General features: G+C 38.2%; 1 protein-coding gene across 1 annotated transcript in view; it reads right to left on the reverse strand.

Annotated features, from left to right (window-relative positions):
• CEP135 (centrosomal protein 135) overlaps positions 1-17211 on the reverse strand; it is a 117468-nt gene that overhangs the window by 72777 nt on the left and 27480 nt on the right. Inside the window, 4 exon segments of the mRNA XM_012557419.2 lie at positions 3144-3285; positions 7886-8053; positions 9047-9237; positions 10728-10885. Coding sequence (XP_012412873.1) covers positions 3144-3285; positions 7886-8053; positions 9047-9237; positions 10728-10840 — 614 coding nt within the window. The 5' untranslated portion in view covers positions 10841-10885.

Consider the following 17211-nt stretch of genomic DNA (forward strand, 5'->3'; position numbering starts at 1 on the left):
TATCAGCCCAGAACTAAAACAATTTCCGAGGCCAACTCTTCAGACAGGGATTGGGCTGGACTCTGGGATATAAACTGATACTTGTGAGGAGTGTGCCTCTTGGCTCAAGTAGATACAAGAGACTAAACTGGTAGCTTCTGTCTGGAGGTGAGATGGTAAGGCAGAGAGGGTTAGGAGCTAGCTGAATGGACATGGGGAATCAGGGGTGGAAAGGAGGAGTATGTTGTCACAGTATGGGGAGAGTAATTTGAGTCACATAACAATGTATGTATAAATTTTTGTATGGGAAAAAATAAGAAAATATATAAAATGACAAGAAATGAAACTAGATGCATTCTTTTTAAATTCTGTACGTTCTGCTTCTCAATGAGGTATGAGGTGCTGTGTCAAAGGGTTCCAAAGTCACAGCATTTTAAATAGTATATTTCCTAGGAGAGTTAATTTTAGAATAAAAAACTGAGTGGTAAACGATTTGAAACTCAGATATATTATGCAATAAAATACCTACTGTCTTAGTTATCTAGTGCTGATATAACAGAAATACCACAAATGGGTGGCTTCAACAAACAGAAATTTATATTCTCACAGTTTAGGAGGCCAGAAGTCCAAACTCAGGGCAATGGCTCTAGGGGAAGGCCTTTTCTCTCTGTTGGATCTGGAGAAGGGTCCTTGTTTCTTTTAGCTTCTGCTCCTAGGTGATCTTCCTGTGGCTTGGCCATCTCTCTTCCCCCATCTCTGCTTGCTAGCTTCTTTTAATCTCTTTTATATCTCAAGAGATTGATTCAAGATACACCCTACACTAATCCGGTCTCATTCATATAACAAAGATAACCATTCCCAAATGGGATTATCACTACAGGCACAGAGATTAGGATTTACAACACATATTTTGGGTGGGATGCAGCTCAATCCATAACACCTACTATTCCATTTTGATCCTTAGGACAACTCTTTAGGGTACTGTTGTCAATTATTAGGTTCAGGAAACTGAGGGTCCAGGAGTCAAACCAAAATTCACAGCATCATTAAGTGGAATGAGGGTATGAAATGTGTTTTATGACCCTGTATTTCCTAATAAACTACCCATCAGCCATGGGAGAAAAGAAAATTATCAACAAATTATACAATTTTCCAAGTAACTACAGCAAAAATCCTTCTCCTTTTAGAACTCCAATTAATTCTAATAGTATCAAGATTTTGTCCAAATTACCAGAATTTTACAATTGCCTATTTTGTCAAGCATTAATGCAAAAATGGCATAATCTACTTTCATACTAGCAAGATAAAGCCTGAAGTTAGGTGTGCTTTTAACAGAGAATTTCTATGAGGTGGAGTATATGAGGTTGGACACAGCTTTGTTCCGGCAACTATCAGAACCAAAGCTTCCTACTCATTTAGGTTCAGGATAACTCATGCATGCACGAATGACTCTGAATACAAACAAAACGTGCATGTGCAAACTAACGTGAACAAGGTAATCAAAAGAGACTAACGTCTTTGGTGATTCGACAGAGAAGTGTTAAGGAAAAAGAGAAAGGCAGAAAATGATACATAAGCAGCTCAAATAATTCCTTAAATAACACTAACACAGTGTCTGAGCAGTCCTAGATTGTAACTTTAACAGAAGAACAAAGCACAAAATACTTCACAGTTAAGGTCAGCTAACTATGTAAGTACATAATATTGTGTGAGAATAACTAAGCCAAGGGACTCTAATTAATACCTCCAACCAATGCTCCTTTTTAGATTGTTATAGTGAGACTAATAAAGTAGAAAACACTCTGCAGAGTCGATTTATTGAAATTGTTACCTGCATTAACTATTTTCACTAGTATAGTCCATATATTCAAATGATTCTCCAGCGACGACCACAGAGGCTGTCCCTAGTGCTATCTTGCTCCTTTGAACCCCTTATAATTTTCTTAATGTCATTTTGTGTATTTCTCTTGTCTCATTCTGACTACTGGGTGGTAAACTTCTCAAAAGCAGCAACACCACCTTACTCATCTTTATATTCCCCAAGCACTTACATAGTGCATTGCCCACAGGGGCTTAAGGAAGTTGTATTTAAATGGAATTTGTACTTGATTTCAATTTAAGGATTTACAAACATGAATCACGAAACAAGACTTCCAGAGCCAGTTTCAAATATATTCATGTCCAACTGTCATTTGACATAACTGTGAAGTAATAAGGATTCCTCTAAAAGATAGCTCTTTCTTGATGATAAAACTAAATATGAAAGCAACTCTACAACCAGAACATAAGTAAAAAGAATGCTAACACATTATGAAAAAATGTAACTAATGTCACTGAACAATTTGTGTAGAAACTGTCAAATAGGAACCTAACTTGCTGTGTAAATTTTCACCGAAGACACAATAAAATATTATTTAAAAAAAAAAAAAACAAGAAACAAAGCAACTCCACAGAAATAGATTCTAGATGGCACTAACTTTAAAGCAATTATGAACAGAAACATTAGGTATACAACCTATTTGAAATTAAAGTTTCAAAATATGTAAAAAGATTCTATATCATTCAAAGTACAGGCAGTCTGACTTACAGACAACTTACTTGCCCTTTAATGTTTATGTAAATTTGCCCTCACTTTGAAACGACTAAACCAACCCCCTACTCACAACAAATTCTTCATCACAATCACCTTCACTTGCTGCATGTGCAGCTTTTAAATCACTGAAAAGGGTCTGAGCTTTTTCTTGCACTAAAAAAACAAAAACCCATTGCCGTCGAGTAGATTCCGACTTAACAGTGACCCTACAGGACAGAGTAGAACTGCCCCACAGGGTTTCCAAGGAGCGCCTGGTGGATTCAAACTGCCAACCTTTTGGTTAGCAGCTGAACTCTTAACCACCGCGTCACCAGGGTTTCCTGTTGCACTAAAGTGAGGCTAAATTAAGAATTGTATGCATCTATTCTGACTTACCTATAAATTCGACTTAAAGACACAGGAAAGGATCTCGTTCATAACCTGGGGACTGCCTGTACTTACTGAGGGCTCGTGCAAGGTTCTCTGCTAAGCACTGAAGACACAATAGTTACGACAAAGCCCTACTATCAAGCAGCTCATAGCTGATTCAGTAATCAATTAACTAAAGCCAAAAGAAAATTATTTAATGCACCTGTTATCAGCCACTTGCAGGAGGTCTGCAATATAAGGGTCATCTGGCTGAGGAACTGGATAGGAAGTGACTTCAGAAGGAGGAACTGGTTCATCAATTTGCATACGCTGGCGCCTGAAGGCAATACTTCTTTTCTTGCCACCTAAAATAATAAGTGTATATATTAAAAAATTAAGAAAAAATAAAATAATGCATTGTCTTAGAATTAAATAACACAGAGTGTTAACCTTTTTGTTATAATGTATGTCCCTAGCTCACGTTGCTGTTGTTAGATGCCATCAAGGTGGTTCCGACTCATAGCGACCCTATGTACAACAAAACTAAACATTGCCCAGTCCTGCGCCTTCCTCATAATCATTGCTATGTTTGAGCCTTGTTGCAGCCACTATGTCAATCCACCTCGCTGAGGGTCTTCCTCTTTTTTGCTAAACCCTCTACTTTACAAAGCATGATGTCCTTCTCCACGGACTGGTCCCTCCTGATGACATGTCCAAAGTACGTGAGATGAAGTCCTGCCATCCTTGCTTCTAAGGAGCATTCTGGCTGCACCTCTTCCAAGACATATTTGTTCTTTCTTCTGGCAGTCCATGGTATATTCAATATTCTTCGCCAACACCGTAATTTAAAGGCATCAATTCTTCGTTATTCATTGTCCAACTTTCACATGCTTATGAGGTGAATGAAAATACCATGGCTCGGGTCAGGGGCACCTTAGCCCTCAGAGAGACATGTTTGCTTTTTAACACTTTAAAGAGGACTTTTGCAGCAGATATGCCCAATGCAATATGTCATTTGATTTCTTGACTGCTGCTTCCATGGGCGTTGAATGTGGATCCAAGTAAAATGAAATCCTTGACAACTTCAATATTTTCTCCTTTATCATGATGTTACCTATTGGTCCAGTTGTGAGGATTTTTGTTTTCTTCATGTTGAGGTATAACCCATACTTCAATCTTCATCAGTAAGTGCTTCAAGTCTTCTTCATTTTCAGGAAGCAAGGCTGTGTCATCTGCATATCGCAGGTTGTTGAGTCTTCCTCCAATCTTGACACTGTTCTTCTTCATATAGTCCAGCTTCTCAGATTATTTGCTCAGCATACAGACTGAGTAAGTATGATGAAGGATACAACCCTGACACACACGTTTCTTAACTTTAAACCACACAGTATCCCCTTGTTCTGCTCAAACGATTGACTGCCTCTTGGTCTAAGTACAGGTTCCTCATGAGCACAATGAAGCGTTCTGCAAGACTTTTTATATGTCATCCCATTGTCTTCTTGCCTACATGGTTTCTGCTGAGTAGTCAGAGCTTAGTCTTATTGGTTCTCTTTTGTAGCTGACTTTCTGTTTATCCCTAGCCACTCTCAAGATTCTTTGTCTTTGGTTTTGGCAAGTTTGAGTATATGTCTTTGTAACTTTCTTTTGGGATCTACCCTGTGTGGGGTTCGTTGAGCTTTCTGGATAGATACCTTCTCATCTTTCATGATTTCAGGTAAGTTTTCTGCCAGCAAATCTTCAACAATTCTCTGCGTTTTCTGTTATCCGCTCCCCCCACCTCCACCTCATTCTGATACTTCAATCACTTACAGGTTTTTCCTCTTCATAGTTGTCCCACATAATTTTTAGGCGTTCTGCACTTTTTAAAATTTTACAGTGAAGTATTCTGAATTCCCATTCTTCACAATGTTACCTATAATTTGTTATGAGCCACATGGCTGAATGCCTTTGCACAGTCAATAAAACTCAGGTAAATATCTTTCTGGTATTCTCTGCTTTTAGCCAAGATCCAACTGACATCAGCAGTGACATCCCTGGTTGCCCGTCCTCTTCTGAATCCAGCTTGTATTTCTGGCACTTCCTTGTTGATGTACTGCTACAACTGCTTTTGAATGATCTTCAGCAAAATTTTACTTGCATGTGATATTAATGATATTGTTAGATAACTTCCGCATTCTGTTGGATCACCTTTCTTTGGAATGGGAACAAATACGGATCTCTCGGTTGGCCAGGTAGCTGTCTTCCAAATTTCTTGGCACAGAGGAGTGCTAGCTCACATTTACCTGTCAATAAAATATTTTCTCCCTCACATGTAAATTACCCACCTTCATCTTTAACTGAACAGTGCATTCTTGAAAGCCTCAAGAAGACATGGTTATAAGAAAAGTTTTATTTGCCTGAATGCTTGGCTCATATGCCAGAATTTACTCTGTTCCTCCACTAGATGGGGACCAGACATTAGCAAAATTAAAAGCTGAGTGGGCCTGTGGTGTTCTCTATTATGAGCTCAAGAAATCATCACTAACAGAAAACTGTCAAATGCAGAGCCTAAAGCAGTCAAAACTAAAATACACACACTTATTCCACAGTGTCAAAAGTACAGACGACTGAAATTTTAACTAGTAAAAATAGTAATGGAATGTCATCAGTAATAAAAATCATTTTATAATCTGAATCGGTAGGGAATGTTTTCTTATCTTAAAAGTAGCAAAAATAATTTTTTTTTAAATGTATAGACATATCCTGTGTTAGTCCAAACCAAATGGATATTTGACCTTTCTAAGCATCTAACCAAGTTAGAAGTGTACTTGAACAACTAGAAGATTCTCAGGAACAACAATCTACAACTTTGTCTTCATTAGAATCCTAACAATTTTGTATACAGACAGTCCTTGGATTACCAACAAGTTCCATTCCTAAGTCTGTCCTTAAGTCGAATTTGTACATAAGTCAGAACAGTTAGGTATGGTTCATATCTAATGTCAGTTAGTCAAATGTTTGTCTTAGTATATAGCATGTAGTGTACCTTTCTATGCATAAAAAACTTTAAAGAAACACTTCTAGATACACTAAAACATCTTTAACATAATAATACAATAATAATAATGTTTAGCTGCATGTCACAAAGTAGCATCCATTTATTATTATGAACCACTGTATGTATCTCAAATTTTTATTTTAATAGACTTATGGTGGTTGGTTCATAACTACAGGTTGTAAATAAGTCAGACATTTATAACCCGGGGATTGCCTATACTCCTCTCTCTCGTTTTAAGGATGAAGGAACCGGGTCAAAAGTATTCAAATGATCTGCTTATAGTTACACACCTAAACAAAAGTAACTTTTCCTTCCTGATTCTTCTTCCCTTACCTCCTGGTTTTCTTCCTTGGTTACTCCTTCTCAGGTTCTTTCAATGACCCTCTTCTTTCACCAGGCTTTTAAATGTCAGTTTCCCTAGGTTCCATCTTGGGTTCTGCTCTCTTTCCAATCTACAGAATCTCATTAGATATTCCTATCACACCATGAGTGATGAGTCCCAAATTTGAATCTTCATCTGGGACCACACTTCTGAGAACAGATCCACATACATATTACACTGCTTACCAGAAATAACAACACAAATGTCCCATGGGTACAGCATCCTCAAGATACCCAAAACTGGACTCCTGCTCTGCTTCCCACATTCTCTGTTTTGAAAAATAACACCATCATCCACCCACTTATTTACTGGACATAGAAATCTAAGAATTCCCCTATTTCTCAAATCTACCGCATTCAGTCATGAAATACTATTGATCACATTGCCGGAATCTCTCTTGAATTTGTCCCATTCTTTCCTCAGAAAACCTGATTATTCTCTTTTTGGCCTTAATCTTCTAGTTACTTCTGAGATTTTCTCCCACTTTTCTCCATCTTTGGCTCAGAATCTCTCTCCATCTTACTTCCTGTCAACTTCAATGATTTTTCCCACATCCTAGCCTCATAGTTCCTAATCCCTCAACTCTCATAAGTTTCTTCTCCACTCAGCTTTAGGCTCATGGTAACATGACTACACTTTGGGCTTTGTCATCACTCACAATTGTACCAGATTCTAGATCTTCATATCTGAAATTCCATTCTGACTACAATCTTCATTCCAACCAAATTACTTTTGGTTCTCAGCATTCCCTTTAGTCCTGCAGTCTCTACCCAGTCTCATAATCCAGCAGCCTCCTATGCCTCACTTTCATAATCTTGACTCCATGGTTCAGATATCTCAACGACGCTGTCACTAGTACTGTAGATTCCTCTACCAACCTACGCCTGGGCAACCACCAACACTGGATACGTCCTATCATTTCTCTTTTCTTTTAGAACTGCTGAACACAAAACTAAAAAATAAACTACAGAAGTACATATTTCCAAATTTTTCTTTAATGAGTATGGGTTAGTTTTATAAAAAATAAATAATAGGAAAAAACAAAGAATTAAATATACAATTAGGGAAATAAAACTCTGGCATTAAAGTTACACCACTTGTATCTAAAACCAAACAAATCCACTGTTGTCAAGTCAATTCTGACTCCTAGCAACCCTGTAGGACAGAATACAACTGCCCCATAGGGTTTCCAAGGCCTTAAATCTAAACGGAAGTCGAATGCCCCATCTTTCTCCCAAGGAACAGCTAGTGGGATCAGACTGCTGATCTTTTGGTTAGTAGCTGAGCTCTTGCGCCACCAGGGCTCCTGTACTTGTAACTAAGAAGCTATTATTACACACACTTTTATACAGATGCATCGTACAAAATACTGTCTGGATCTTCAGATATAAACCAAGAAGTTTATGTGACTATCCAAATACACATCTTTTCAAACACTAACCTCTAAGTATGAAAATCCTAAGTCCTACTTCCGTCAACAGTTTTTAGTAGTTTTAAAAGATTAAATGTATAACTTATCCTTTTCTTTTTTTGAAGAAATACTTACCTGGAGTTTGTACTACGGCATGCAAATTCTTTTCTTGAAGTAGCTGTATTTTTTCATCCTTAGCTTTGCTTTCTTTTTCCAAAAGTTTGAGTTTATGAACATACTGGTTATTTAGAAATTTCAGATCATCTGATTCACGTGCACACTTCTTCAGTGCAGCTTTCAACTCTTAAAATAAAAAAGATTCAAAGACTATTTTAAACACTAAGAAATCTATGAGGTTGTCTCACTTCAGGAAAAAGTCCCACCAATTTTTAAGGTTCCACCTGATTCTTATGCATGCTTTGTTTGAAAGCCTATTTACCTTTTCCACTAGTAACAAAATGGGAAATAAGTCACTAAGCACAAAAGGGGATAATATTTTTCTACTGCTCAAATGAACCTAATATAAATCACAGCTTTTGATCTGGTAAATTGGGTATGAAGCGAAGCGATTATGAATTCTTGCCAGGTATTAGAGCTTTCTACTGAATGAAAGAAAAATTTATGAATAAGACAGCCATATAACTAACCTTTTCCCAGTATCTTTGAAACCATCCTTGTCTACCTTCTGGCTAAAAGACCACCTATTAAAGAATCAGAGTGATACCTGGCTTTCACCTTTACTACTGTTATTTTCAGCAGGAGAAAAACAAAAGGTGTCTCAAGAACATTTCTTCAATTTCAGCATATAATATTCTACACAGTAATTTTAATTCTAAAAATTTAATCCACATACAGTGTGGACAAATATAGCTATGGAATACACATTCATATTCTTTCTCAGGAATTCTTCAATACACCCTAGAGTAGTTCAGCAGGAGCTATTAGCAGAAGGACCACCACATTTTCTAATTTAAGAGTTTTAAACTTAGACTTTAGCCTTCCCTACTTTGTCTTTCTTACTGTGGACACATCATTAGGAAAGCCCAATCACTAGAAAAGGACATAATGTTTGGTAAAATAGAAGGTCAGTGAAAAAAGAAATACCCTCAATGAGATGGATTGACACAGTGGGCTAAAATATATCAAAGATCATGAAGATGGCATGGGACCCAGCAATATTTCATTCCGTTATACATAAGGTCACCATGAGCTGGAGCCAACTTCAACTTCATGGTGAGTAATAACACTACATATAAAACAAAAATTTGTACTGAAAAAATTACCAGTTTCATTTACCTTTACTTTGTTGGCCTGATTGTTCTCTCAGTTTCATTAATTCCAGGTATAATTCATTATTTTCTCTGCACAATCTTGCATTTTCAACTTTATAGGGTTCCAGAACAAAATCAAAATTGGCACTTTCTTTTTCAGCTTTAACAGCAGACAATTTTGATTTCCGAAGGCTCTCTGTTGTATGAACTAGGTCACTAAAATTAAAGAACAAAGCATGTAAATAGAAGGAAACATTCCATTAACTTTCTAGTAACTAAAAATAGATTTCTAAACAAGGCTTAAAATATGTGTTAATGATAAATGAGCCCAAGTCTTAAAAAGATTTAAAGAAAAATTTTCTAAAAGAATACTAATATTCTTTCAAGGTACCAGCAAGCCCTCAAAATTTTCTCAAAACAAGATCAAAAGTTGTAAAATAAACACATACACATATAGAATCATCTTTGAGTCTCCCTTCTCACTTATCCACCATGTCTAATCAATCACCTGATGCAGTGGAATCTGTGAAATTTACTTGCTCATTCAGCAAATATTTATATATAGGGTCACTATAGGTCAGAATCGACTCTAACGCAATGGGTTTTTTTTTTGTTTATATGCTAAGTGCTAGGGGTACAACAATGAATAAGAATCAGTTCCTCACCTCCAAGAACACACAACTGGAATCTTCAATCAGTAAGTATTTATTGAGCAGGGACCACACTAATGTCCCCATTGTCATGGAGCTTATTATTCTGCTGATAGTTTATTAAACAGTTATTGTGTCAGTACCTTCTACGTGTCTAGCCCTGTTACCGATCTAGCAGTGACAAAGTCAAAGTCTTGGTCTCATGGAGTTTACTTACTGAAGGGAAGACAAAAACAAGTTTCCAGGAAGGATAAGCAGTTAAGGTAACATGTAACAGAAGTGACAGAGTCATGCAGGACATATAAACTTAGAAGCTAACCAAGCACAAGGGCAAAGGAAGAGCATGAGGAGAAGGGGGCTTTACAGGCAGATAGGACAGCATATGAGAGAGTGCATGGTATGTTCAGGGAGCTTCAAGTAGTTAGATACATGGGAGATGAAGCTGCAGAGAAAGGCAGGGCTTAAATCATAAAGGGTTTAGGTGGCCATATGAAAGATCACAAAATAACTTTTGTCCATTCTTTCCTTTCCATCATCATTGCTTATAGTCCTATTCAAAAACTTCCTAAGGAATTTCTCTGCTTCAGTCTCAAACCACTCCAATATAGCTCTTACAGAAAAGAAAAAAAAAAAAATCATGAAGAATCTTGCAGTTAAGGTAACCTATAATAGCTAAAGTAATGACCAACAACATATTAGAGAACCATTATTAATATAATAGTAACTACAGACCAGTGAAGCAGACATAGAACTTAAGGGAAGAGTGTCTCCCAACTATATCAGAAAACTACATTTTAAAAAAGTATAACTCTATTCACAGAGAAAATACCCAGAAACGTATAGTCTTAAAGAATGGTGACCCCCCCCCCCGAGTTCTGCAATATGGAGGTCTTACATTGATAACAGACAGGGGAGCAGGACATAAGGAAAAACAGATGAGCTTCAGACGATTTAACTTTTCAAAAATCTAACCATTTCTCTACTGAAAGATGAAGTTCAATCAGAAACAAACAGGATTAAGAAACATTTAGTTTTAGAATTGTATTTTCTTCTTACCTGAAAAGTTTTTCTACCAAAGGTAAGCACTCTACTGTCAGAGTCTGGCGGTATCCCAACTGATCCAGTCTTTTTCTAATATTAACGTATTTTCTTTCTGCAGCAGTAGTCATCTTGTCTTCCAAAACAAGTTTTATTGACTTCAAAAAATTAAAGTCCTAAAAGAGATGAGTAAAACACCATTATATTATAGCTATATATTATTTAGCTACTATTAAAAGATTCTTTTAGTATGAAGCAATTATTTTTTTGTTTCTCTTCAGGTAGCCTTCCACCCAAACATTTAGATTGATTTAGAGTGATCTAAATCCAATGTTTATGATATTCAGGGTTACTATGAGTCAGAACCAACCCAACGGCACCTAACAACAACAACATGACATTCATGTTGCTGCTTTAAAATAAATATCTCTTCATAAACCTAAATGTAAAAGCTAAAGCAATAAAGCGTCTAGAAGAAAACAAAGAAGAATATTTTCCCAAGTTTGAGGTAAGCAGAGAATTCTTAAAGAGGCTTCTTTTAAAAGCATGAAACAGGTGTTCTGTTGTGTATACTCTCAACACCACCAACAAAAATAAAATAAATTATAAAAAAATAAAAACATGAAAGATAGAAACAGTAATTTTTTAAAAAGCAAAAAAGCACAAAACAAAAAATTAATAAACTGTACTTTATCAAAATTAAAAACACCTGCTCATCAAAATATTCCGTTAAAAAAAAGAAAATGCAAACCGCAGAGTGGGAGAAAATATTCAAAATATCTGATAAATGATTTCTATATGGAATATATAAAGAACACTTATTATGATTATTATTCGGTGCCATCTTGTGGGCTCCGATTCATAGTGACCTTACGGATAACAGAAAGAAATGTTGTCTGACCCTGCATTATCCGTACAATCATTGCCATGTTTGAGTCCATTCTTGCAGCCACTGTGTCCATCCAAAAGAACTCCTACAACTCAACAATAATGAGACAAACAACCCAACAAGAAAATCAGCCAAAGGCTTGAATGCGCACTTGGCAAAAGATAGTTGAAGAGAATAAACATAGGAAAAGGTGCTCAACACCATTAGTCTTCAGTGAAATATAAATTAAAACCACAATGAGATGCAATTTCACCCCCTCTCAAAAAACAAACAAAAAAAGTCCACTGCCGTCGAGTCGATTCTGACTCATAGCAATCCTACAGGACAGAATAGAACTGCCCATAGGGTTTTCCAACAAGCGGCTGTTGGAATCAAACTGCCCACCTTTTGGTTAGCAGCTGAGCTCTTAACCCCTGTGCGACCAGGGCTCTCACTCCCTATAGAATGGCTAAAATTAAAAGGACTTACAACACCAAATGTTAGCAAGGATGCAGAACAGCCAGAACCCTTACACAGTGCTGATAAGAGTGTAAAATCATGTTGGAAAAAGTCTGATAGTTTCTTATAAAGTTAAACATACTTCTGTCCTATATTTCTATTCCTGTTTACCCAAGGAAATGTAAACAAACGTCCACAAAAAGACTTTACGAGAATGACTATAACAGACCCTAACCGAAAACAACCTAAATATCCATCAGCAGCAGAATCAGCAAGCAAACTATGATACATTTATACAATGTAATACTACTCAGGAATAAAAAGGAAGGAACTACCAATACCCACCAATAACATCCAATAACATGTATGAATCTCAAAAGAAGCCAAACACAAAAGAGTATACACTGTATGATTCCATTTCTATGAAATTCAAGAACAGACAAAATTAATCTATGGGGATAGAAATTGGAACAGCTGTCACCTGGTGGGAGGGGGAAGTGACTGGGAGGGTTAAGAGGCAACTTTCTAGGTGATGAAAAGACGAAAACATTGCATACATTAATTGAGGTAGTGGTTACACAGGTGTATGTATTTATCAAAACTTTTCAAATGGTACACTTAAGATCTGTGCATTTCACCATAGAAATTGTACTTCAATTAAAAAAAAATACACACACACAAGTATCTCTGCACAAATTTTTATCCTTTTCTATTTTAATATTTAGTATTTCTACCACTTGTCTGCCTTACTGTGGTAGCTTGTGTGTTGCTGTGATGCTGGAAGCTACACCACTGTTCATTCAAATACCAGCAGGGTGGTCATCCATGATGGACAGGATCCAGCAGAGCTTCTAGACTAAGACAGACTAGGAAGAAGGGTCTGGCGATCTATTTCTAAAAAAACTGGCCAGTGAAAACCTTATGAATAGCAGCAGAACACTGTCTGCTATAGTGCCAGAAGATGAGCCCCTCAGATTGGAAGGCACTCAAAATACAACTGGGGAAGAGCTGCCTCCTCAAAGTAGAGTGAACCTTAATGACATGGATGGACTAAAGCTTTCAGACCTTCATTTGCTGAGGTGACAAGACTCAGGATGAGAAGAAACAGCTGCAAACATCCATTAATAATCAGAACGTGGAATGTACGAAATATGAATCTAGGAAAATTAGAAGTTGTCAAAAATGAAATGGAATGCATAAACAATGAAATCTTAGTCATTAGTGAGCTGAAATCGACTGGTATTGGCCATTTTGAATCAGACAATCATATGGTCTACTAGGCTAAGAATGACAAATTGAAGAGGAAGGCATCCCATGCATTGTCAAAGAGAACATTTAAGCTCTATCATGAAATACAATGCTGTCAGTGATAGGATAATATTCCTATGCCTATAAGGAAGACCAATTTAATATGTCTATTATGCAAATTTACATACCAACCACTAACGCCAAAGATGAAGAAACTGAAGATTTTTACTACCTTCTGCAGTCTGAAATTGATCAAACATACAGTCAAGAGATGTTGATAATTACTGGTGACTGGAATGTAGAAGTCAGAAACAAAGAAGGATTGGTAGTTGGAAAATACGGCCTTGGTGACAGAAACAACACTGGAGACCGTATGACAGAATTTTACAAGATCAACACTTATTCATTGGAAATATCTTTTCTCAACAACATAACTGGTGACTATACACATGGACCTCGCCAGATGGAATACACAGGAATCAAATCAACTACACCTGTGGAAAGAGATAATGGAGAAACTCAATTTCATCAGTCAAAACAGCCTGATTGTGGAACAGACCATCAATTGCTCATACGCAAGTTCAAGTTGAAGCTGAAGAAAATTAAAACAACTCCCTGGGAGCCAAAGCACAACCTTGAGTATATCCCACTTGAATTTAGAGACCATCTCAAGAAGAGATTTGATGCACTGAACACTAATGACTGAAAACCAGACGAGTTGTGGGATAACATCAAAGACATCATACACGAAGAATGCAAAAGATCATTAAAAGACAGGAAAGAAAGAAAAGGCCAAAATCGATGTCAGAAGAGACTCTGAAACTTGCTCTTGAAACCAGTGTGGCTAAAACAAAAGGAAGAAATGACCATGTAACAGAGCTGACCAAAGACTTGAAAGGGCAGCTCGAAAAGACAAAGTAAAGCATTATAATGAAATGTGCAAAGACCTGGAGTCAGAAAACCAAAAGGGAAGAACATCCTTGGCATTTCTCAAGCTGAAAGAACTGAAGAAAACATTCAAACCTCCAGTTGCAATGCTGAAGCATTCTATGGGCAAAATACTGAACAACACAGAAAGCATCAAAAGAAGACAGAAGGAATACACAGAGTCACTGTACCAAAAAGAACTGGTCGAGGTTCAACCATTTCAGGAGGTAGCATATGATCAAGAACCAATGGTAATGAAGAAAGAGGTCCAAGCTGCACTGAAGACACTGGCAAAAAACAAGGCTCTAGGAATTGACGGAATACCAACTGAGATGTTTCAACAAACGTATGCAGTGCTGCCAAGTGCTCACTCATCTATGCCAAGAAATTTGGAAGACAGCTACCTGGCCAACCAACTGGAAGAGATCAACATCTGTGCCCATTCCAAAGAAAGGTGATCCAACAGAATGTGGAAATTATCGAACAATATCAATACTACATGCAAGTAAAATTTTCCTGAAGACCATTCAAAAATGTTTGCAGTAGTACATTGACAGAAAACTGCCCAAAACTCAAGTCAGATTCAAAAGATGACCGGAACGATATCATAGCTGATGCCAGATGGATCTTGGCTGAAAGCAGAGATAACAGAGAAATGTTTACCTGTGTTTTATTGACTATGCATATGACTGTGTGGATCATAACAAATCATGGACAACACTGTGATGAACAGGAATTCCAGAACGCTTAACTGTGCTCATCCAGAACCTGTACATAGACCAAGAGACAGTCATTGGAACAGAACAAGGGGATACTGCGTGGTTTAAAGTCAGGAAAGGTGTGCGTCAGGGTTGTATCCTTTCACCATACTTATTCAATCTGTATGCTGAGCAAATAATCAGAGAAACTGCATAATGTGAAGAAGGACAGGGCATCAGGATTGGAGGAAGACTCATTAACAACAGGCAATACGCAGATGACACAACTTTGCTTGCAGAAAATGAAGGGGACTTGAAGCACTTACTGATGAAGATCAAAGACTACAATCTTCAGCGTGGACTACATCTCTACATAAACAAAACAAACATCCTCACAACTGGACCAATGAGCAACATCATGATAATTGGAGAAAATACTGAAGTTGTTATGGATTTCATTTTACTTGGATCCACAATCTACACCCATGGAAGCAGCAGTAAAGAAATCAAATGAGGGGAGGTGGGGCCAAGATGGTGGAGAAGTCAGACACTTCTGGTAGACCCTCTGAAAATAAAGACCCAAAAAAACAAGGGAATCAATTATATGTGACAATGTAGGAGCCTTGATCAACTAAGGCAAAGTTGAGGAATCAGACTGAGTGGCAGGGGGAGGGAGAGACGGTTCGGAAGCAGTGAGCAGTTGCCAGAACTGACCCGGTGAGAGCCTGAGCCCTTCATGCCTGATCAGCTCATGAGTGAGCAGTGAGGCAGGCAAGCAGCAGTGCTTGGGAGTCGCGTTCTCTGCACCAGAAGAGACCCAGCAGCAGAGAGTCTACTCAGCCACCCAGAATCAGTGAGAAGCAGTCCTCGATCGGTGAAAGATGAGTACTTGCATACGGCCTACCACACGGATCAAAAACACTCCCCTTGGGAAAAAATCTCTCTCCCATCTATCTCCCCACTCCCTGCTTTGCACTGGGTCCCGGACCAGCTTCAGCAATTGCCGAGTCCCCTGGGCCAGAAGTAGGATCCATTACATGCCCTGAGCCATTCTCCCGGCCTTGGAGAACTAACAAATTTAACAAGCGGGAAAAAATAAACTGCCGGCTCCCCTAAGACAGGAATCCAGGGTAGGCACAGCTCCTTTGCCTAAGCACAGGAGTGCCCTTCCCCCTGCAGAGACTTGTGTGGGCCCATTTCAATAGTGTAAGCCGTCATTACCACAGTACAACAGGGTCTATACCTGAAGTCTAACTTGAACTATTTCAGCTGTGAAGTGGCAGGTTCTTGACAATTGACACTGCTCTGCCCATTAAGCATGGTCTTTACCTACCCACATCAGGGGCCTGAGGACTGCTGGCTGCACCCCTGCCACCTAACCACCTGAGACAGGGGGCCCAAGAAAAAGAGGAGCCCCCCAGTCCTTACACCCAACAGCAATGGGTGCTCACAGTCCAGCTGCAAAACCCACCCATCTATGCGCTCTAGGGAACAGGGACACGCCTTCCTCCCAGACACTCAGGGGTGGCCGTCAGCCCCCTGCCTTGCTCAGAGTGTGTCACCCTGCTGCAGCCAGATGCCTCTGCCTACACCTATCACCCATGCCTGTCTAGGATTGTAGGTAAGGGCCTACACCACATGCTTGGTGGCCATCCGCCTGGGTACCTAAGCTGAATCCATACAGGAGGAGTGGGCGGACTGCTAAGCTCACATACCTAATAACAGATCTAACCACCTGGTGACAGGACATTAGAGCTTCAAAGGTGCCAATAATCACACTAGCTCATATGAACAGCCTATTTGGGCATATCAAAACAAGAAGCCAGAATACAGTAAGCAAACATAAAATCTATATAATAATTTACTGATGGCTCAGAAAAAAGTCAGTATCAAATCACATAAACAGGCAATCCATGATGGTTTCAGCAAGCTCCCAAAATAAAGAATCTAAAAATTTTCCAGAGGACGAAAATTTCTTGAGATTACCGGAGGCAGAATACAAAAGATTAATATACAGAACTCTTCAACAAATTAGGAAAGAAATTAAGCAAAACACAGAACACACAGCAGAAGAAATTAAAAAGATTAGAGTAGAGCATAATGAACAATTTAACAGGCTGCAAGAATCCACAGAGAGAAAGCAATCAGAAATCCAGAAGATTAACAATAAAATTTCAGAATTAGACAGCTCAACAGAAAGTCATAGGAGCAGAATTGAGGCAATGGAAGTCAGAATTAGTGAAAATGAAGATAAAGCACTTGACACCAACTTACTTGAGGAAAAATCAGATAAAAGAATTAA

The sequence above is a fragment of the Trichechus manatus genome, unplaced genomic scaffold (genome assembly GCF_000243295.1).
Source record: "Trichechus manatus latirostris isolate Lorelei unplaced genomic scaffold, TriManLat1.0 scaffold00101, whole genome shotgun sequence".
Lineage (NCBI taxonomy): Eukaryota > Metazoa > Chordata > Mammalia > Sirenia > Trichechidae > Trichechus > Trichechus manatus.